At 36.4% G+C, this 6,906-nt stretch overlaps 1 protein-coding gene across 2 annotated transcripts in view; it reads right to left on the bottom strand.

Annotated features, from left to right (window-relative positions):
- Positions 1-6,906, bottom strand: part of LOC107660942 (cortactin-binding protein 2-like) — a 47,458-nt gene that overhangs the window by 10,061 nt on the left and 30,491 nt on the right. For both annotated transcript variants that reach the window (XM_016450383.1, XM_016450384.1), the window contains exons 7-13: positions 6,115-6,265; positions 5,292-5,534; positions 5,076-5,193; positions 4,716-4,973; positions 2,618-2,713; positions 646-725; positions 150-236 (exon numbers count right to left, since the gene is read on the bottom strand). In XM_016450383.1, the coding sequence (XP_016305869.1) occupies positions 150-236; positions 646-725; positions 2,618-2,713; positions 4,716-4,973; positions 5,076-5,193; positions 5,292-5,534; positions 6,115-6,265 (1,033 nt within the window). The remainder of the gene's footprint in view (positions 1-149; positions 237-645; positions 726-2,617; positions 2,714-4,715; positions 4,974-5,075; positions 5,194-5,291; positions 5,535-6,114; positions 6,266-6,906) is intronic.

Below are 6,906 nucleotides of genomic sequence, written 5' to 3'. Positions count from 1 at the left end.
CACTGTAAATTTTAAAAAAAAAAAAAAAAGTATGAGATTTAAAAGTGATTCTTGACGTTTTAAATGAACAAAATGCATACACTTATTCATGTTTTACATTTCATCCACAAAGTTAAAAACTAATATTTAAAACACTTGATAATAGTTACCTTGATATAATGAGAGATCTGGTTGGCGATGTAATCCTGAAAGCTGTCCTCCAGCCCGTGGAAGATGACATTATGGTACTGTTCCACCTGACCACAAGCATCAAAATGCACTACCATCAACACTGGTAAATATCATGAACAACAGCACATGCATTATTCATTAAGACCAGCTTAATTTTATCATTCGTGCCAAATATTTTATTTATGCATGCCTTTATGGAGGCTTGATTACTCAAGTGTGTCTTGGAGGGTGGTTTGTCATCTTAAGTTACTGCTTGTTGCACTGCATGTATATTCTATTACAACATTTTAAAACACAAATAGTATCAGTTGCCCCAAGGTGCCAAACTGGTGGTGGAGGCTCAAAGAATGTTGTTTTGGTCCCATGGTATTATAAGGCCTTGTTTCTCTCAGCACTCTTTATCCAAACTTTAAAGATCATCCAGAGAAACTCAGACATGCTAAAAACTCTGATGCAGAGAGTGAGTCAGCGTACCAGGCGGACATAGTTCTGTAGCAGCTGTAGAGGGATCAGGGAGTCGTACGTCATCTCATCCAGAGTGCACTCTGACAGGCCTGACAGAAAGCAAAATCATAGCAGCCATGAGCCGTAACTCAAACCTACACAGTATATCAAAGAGCACACTGAGGCCATGGGAGATCAGGAGATCTGCGTGAAATGGATTTGAGCAAGGGCTACACAGAGTTGTTTTGACGTGCCGTCGTATGAGATGGAATATTCTGGAGCCTGGCTAAACATCAGGGTCATGTGATGAAGGGGAGCATAGCGTGGCTATTCATTAAAGCGTGGAAACCCAAGAGATCTGCTGATTCTTTCTATCACAGAAGAGTATATCTTTCTCCTTTACCAAGAGAATCTCTTACACACAATGTGATACATTTTACAAAATATCTGGCAATACTTTACAATAAGGTTCAATATGTTAATATTAGTTAATGCATTACATATTAGGAACTATAACCAATACTGTTACTCCATTTATTAATCTAATTTAATGTTAATTTCCACATACTCTAAACTACATTTTTTTAACACTTGAGGTTGTAATATACAAGTTGAATCATTCAAATTTTTGGGCAAGATTTTGTTTTTTCATAAGAAATAAAACTTTTATTCAGCAAAGATCCATTCAATTATTCAAAAGTGACAGTTTCAAAAATTTCAAATAAACGCTGTTCTTTCTTTTTATTCATTAAAGAATATTGAATAAATATATAACAGTTTCCACAGTACTATTAAGCAGCACAACTGTTTTCAACATTGATAATAATTTCTTAAACACCAAATCAGCATATTAGGGGTTACATTAGCATTTAATCATTTATAAGATGCTTTTATCCAGAGCGACTTACAAAAGAGGGTAATAGAAGAAATAAAAACAACAAAAATATTTAAGTGTTGTGACAAGTCCCGGTTAGTCTAACACAGTATTAAATATTAAATACACAGAATAAAAGGTAGATAGAAAAGAGATAGAATAGATGGAGCTATTGTCAGAGGGTCAAGTTATTATAATTTTTTTTGTAATAATTAAAAAGAAAACAAGTAGATAGAATAAAAAAAAGAATAGAGAACTTTTGCTCAAGAGTTTTTAAATTATTATCAATATTGAAATTAGCTCTTCTGCTTTTTTCTTTTCTTTTTTTCCAAACCATGATGCTTTTTTTCAGCATTTATTTAAATATAAATAAATTATGACATTTATTTAAATGTTTTTTGTAACACCATAAATGTCTTACTGTCACCTTTCACCAATTAAATGCATTCTAGCTGAATAAAAATATTAATTCCTTAAAAAAACTGATCCTAAATGGAATAGTACTGTATGTATTTGAATACATTTCATAAATGTATCAATGAATGAAAATAGAAAAGAGACAGAATAGATAGAGCTAGTGTTAGAGGGTCAAGTTATTATTTTTTATAATTAAAAAGATAACAAGTACACAGAATTTAAAAAAAAATTGAGAAAGAATAGCGTTTATAGGAATAGGGCTTTGTATGATTTTTTGGTTACACTATTTTAAGATGTCCTTGTTACAGTGTAATTATACATTTAAGTACAGAGTAATGTTAATTAACTACATGTACTTACTATATGGTTAGGGTTAGGATTAGGGTTTGGTTTAGGGTCACTTGCATGTAATTATGCATAATTAATTGTTATTATAATAGTAAGTACATGTAACGTGTAACAAGGACACCTTAAAATAAAGTGTTACCGATTTTTTTTAATGTTATCTTAATATGTATCTTATTCTCACCAAGGCTGCATTTATTTCATATTCATTCAAAAATTCAAATCATTTAAAAATATAGTAAAAGCAATGCAATTTTGAAATATTATTACATTTAGCAATTTCAAAATAGCAATTTGAAAGTAGTGAAAGTAGTGTGAATCAGGCCTTAGTTTAAAGAGACTGAATGAAATGGCTACAAAGCCCACCTTTAAGATGTATGGTAATGCGTCGACTCAGACGCTTCCGAACGAGGTCCCAAGGAGACTGAGGCAGCTCCTGCCCTGGCAACCATACAGCATCACCTGAAATACACATGCATAAAGGTAACAGTTTAACTAGAGGATTCAAGAGAGGTACATCGGCTAGATTTATGTGTCCGCCTATGGTGAAAGACACGGATGTGTAATCCTAACTGACATGGGAGCAGTTTTCATCTACAGTAGTACTGTATGTCAAACTTGAGAGCCATGATAAATCAGCTTTTATCCTGCAAATCCTCGTCTCTCTCTCTTTCCTGTCTGTCAGTCTCCTCGTGTTTTGTGTAAGGAATAGTAGATAGTCATCACGTTGCTCTCTGTAGGCCAAATCGCTTCATTTTGACATCTGCTCTTAGTGTTTGGAAACATCTTGTCTTAAGGGAGGACAAGGGACTTGTCTTGAGTGTAAACAAAAAAAGAGAAGTGGTGAGAGAAAGAGTGCAAAAGAGAGAGGGAGAAGGCCAGAGGGGTGTGAAAGAGATAGGTGAGAACTTGGCGAAGGCTAGTTTATTTTCAGAAGCCCTGCATGACCACCCTCGGGTCGAGCCAAGCTCAGTTAGGCCTCTATCCCACGTCCTTCCCTACTTGGCCCACTGTGGTGTTGGACAACAGCCAAGACAAGAGGCATTTTAACTTCACGCTCACTAGAGCCAGTGTCAGCATAACTACTGAAGAGCCTACACAAGTAGATAATAGCATGTTTGTGTGGATGTGTGCTGCGTTCTATATTCAGAAGTTTTATACCACAAATCATACTAGTGACAGTTATATTTGATATTTATAACATACTGGGCTTTTTGGTCATCTCTTTTTTCTTGCATCTATGACAACAGCAGTATAAAATCGCTGAGGTGGGGAAATTAAAACTTGAACAGTGACCAGGGGCAATTCAGGAAGCGCTGCAGCTGTTCAGGAGGCTGGGGCCATCTAAGAATAGCCATTGCAAACGTGTCTCTACGCTACAGGTTGCATTTAAAAGAAATCATGAAATGATCATGGCTGCTTCTGCACTGTACATCCAAATATGTGAGTGAAAGGGTGAAGAAATGTCTAGGTCATATTTCATGTCAAAATAAATTAATAATAAAAAAAAAATGCTGTTTAGGACCATTAAGGTTTCTTTTTTTTTGCATTGTGATATTGTAAATTACCAAAAAGCAAAAAAAAAAAAAAAAAAATGCAACAAATAAATAAATGAAAAACCAGAATGAAAATTATTCTGTTTGGAGACAATAATCTAAAATTACTACAGTGATATATACTTAAAATTGTGATTTACATTTTATATTTCTTTGCATTACAGAAATAAAAATGTGATTTTTTTTAAATGTAAGAGGGGGATACATAAATTACATACACTACCATTCAAAAGATGGGATCAGTGAGTTTTTTTTTAAAGAAATCAATACTTTTAATCAGCAAGGATGCATTAAATTGATCAAAATAAATACTAATAAATACTTTTACATTGTTACAATAAAATTCTATTTTAAATAAACGCTGTTCTTTTGAAAATTCTATTCATCAAGGAATCCTAAAAAAAATATCACAAACTTAACTAGCACAACTGCCCTCTACATTAATAAGAAAATGTTTTGAGCACCAAATGGTTTCTGAAGGCTCATGTGAAACTGAAGACTAGTAATGACGCAGTAATGGCTGCTGGAAATTCAGCTCGGTCATCTAAGAAATAAATTACATTCGAAAATATATTACAATAGAAAACTTTTATTTTTAATTGTAATAATATTTCACTATATTACAATTTGTTTCTGTATTGTTGATCAAATAAATGCAGCCTTAGTCAGCATAAGAGACTTCTTTCAAACAAAAAATCTAATTAACCTCTGACTTTTAAATAGTAGTGAATTTACATTTTCTTTTGGTTTTGAGGTGAATTTTCGTGAGATATTTGTATTATTATTAATTAAACACAACACATAACACCTAAAGTTATGGAGAGAATCAAGTTAAATGGAAGCAAATTCATCTGAATTTCTAGGCAAGTAGCTAGCTACATTGTAAGATGTACAGTATATGTGTTTACCTATAACTACAGAGGCCATGCTGTTAGAAGAGAGCCCCAAAGTGTCTGCTCTGCCCAGAGCTTCCTCTATTTCCCAGCTCCCACAAATTAGCTGGAGGTGACTGGTCAGCAGATGACTCAAGCTTCCTGTTAGTTCTTCCCAGCTAGTATGGCGCTGAATTGTAACTTTGCCAACAGAGCAGCCATCCTCTAGGAGATCCACAGGGCAAAGACGCTCCGGTGAGCTCATGAGCACCTGTACAACCACTATGTACCAGTCTAAAATAGGGTAGAAATCAAAAGTTAAATGGTAAGGCAGGGGTCAATTATCAAGTCAACTATCACATTTGTACAAAGCTCCATCGCTCAAACTATACTTACCCAGGTTCTCTAGTAGGTCTTTGCAGTCATCTGTGGCAACATCATGTATGGTGCGATTGCATTTATCCCTCATCTCCATGTCCTGTTGACTGTGATTACACAAAACCTCCAGGCATTTCTGTAAACCAGGAGATACATAAGCATGCAAGGCACCATCTGTGTTTATCAGTCTCCTCTAACTCTTGTTTTCTGTGTACTCATCATCAAACATGTCACCTTGTAGCCCCTGGATGCAGCAATATGGGCAGCAGTCCAGCCATCCTGATTACTGTGGTTGAGAATTTGACTTCCAGAGGGAACCCTGGCCTTGGTTATGCCAGGGTGTTGGAGCTCCTGGTTGGGGCCTGAAGGAGATGCAGGGAGACCCAGGTCTGGTTCAGGAGATGGGTGGTGTAGCAGGAGCTTCAGAGGGCCCACATGACCTGAACTAACTGCAGCATGCAGAGCCGTGCAGTTGTCCTGTGAACAAAAAACATTTAAGTTTAAGGGGTAAACAGGTAGAAAAAAAGGTATTTTTGAGGAAATGCAATAATTGTGCAATAATAAAAAAAAAATAATAATATGAAAATACATTTTATTATTTATGTAATTATTATTATTCATATTAGAATGCATGTTTTTGTATTTATTTGCAGTATTGTTATTTATATAATTTTTTTTAAATTCCACAAACATACTAATCTACCAATACACACACACTTACAATAAAGCAGATCACAAAAATATAATAAACTGCACAAAAAGATGAACCAACCAGCAAATAAAAACCACCTTAATATAGACATTTAGAATTTCCCAGGATATTTTGGGTTATGTTAAGCCCAGTAAATTAGAGAAAACTGAGAAAACATCTAGGGCATAATTAAGTGTTTCTAAAACAGGCACCATGATTACATTCTGAGCAACACACAGACAGTGAAATACCCACGCTCAACTGTTAAGGTAACCATGGAGATGAAAAGAGGGGCAGTATTTCCTAAAGTGTTCAGGAACGCAGAATGTAATTGACATTTGTGTCAGTGCGGATCTGAAAACTCACAGTCGTGACATGTGAACAGTCCGCTCCTGCGTCTAGCAAGACTTTCACACACTCCACATGTCCCTGTTCACAGGACAGGTACAGAGGGGTCATTCCCTGCGAACACTCCCTCTCCAAATCAGCTCCGCATTTCACAAGAGCTCTCACACACCTACCAATGACAGAGCAAAACATTTTGTCATTTGGATACTCAATCCACACACTGAGTGACAGTGACAGTGACGTGACATGTGGCCAAGTATGGTGACCCATACTCGGAATTAGTGCTCTGCATTTATCCCATCCAAAGTGCACACACACAGCAGTGAACACACACACCGTGAACACACACCCGGAGCAGTGGGCAGCCATTTTTTGCTGCAGCGCCCGGGGAGCAGTTGGGGGTTCGGTGCCTTGCTCAAGGGCACCTCAGTTGTGGTATTGAAGGTGGGAGAGAGCGCTGTACATTCACTCCCCCCACCTACAATCCCTGCCGGTACGAGACTCGAACCCACAACCTTTGGGTTACGAGTCCGACTCTCTAACCATTAGGCCACGACTTCCCCCATTGAAGTCGGGGGACTACCTTCCCCCTGAGGTAGTCACAAGCACATATGAGTACATCACATTTTATTTTAAATGCTAATCCTTCTTGATGCATACCACCTACTCACCTGTCAGTCATTTAATGTGCTAAAGCAAGGTTTTTATACAAGCCTGTAACATGCGACTTTAAAAGAACAGTCCCATACAAAAATCTGGTCCACTTTATATTAGGTGGCCTTAACTACTATGTACTTACATAAAAAAAAT

The sequence above is a fragment of the Sinocyclocheilus anshuiensis genome, unplaced genomic scaffold (assembly GCF_001515605.1).
Source record: "Sinocyclocheilus anshuiensis isolate Anshui unplaced genomic scaffold, SAMN03320099.WGS_v1.1 scaffold3136, whole genome shotgun sequence".
In the NCBI taxonomy this organism is placed as follows: domain Eukaryota; kingdom Metazoa; phylum Chordata; class Actinopteri; order Cypriniformes; family Cyprinidae; genus Sinocyclocheilus; species Sinocyclocheilus anshuiensis.
Note: the sequence above shows the minus strand (reverse complement) of the source record. Positions and strands in the feature narration are given on the sequence as shown.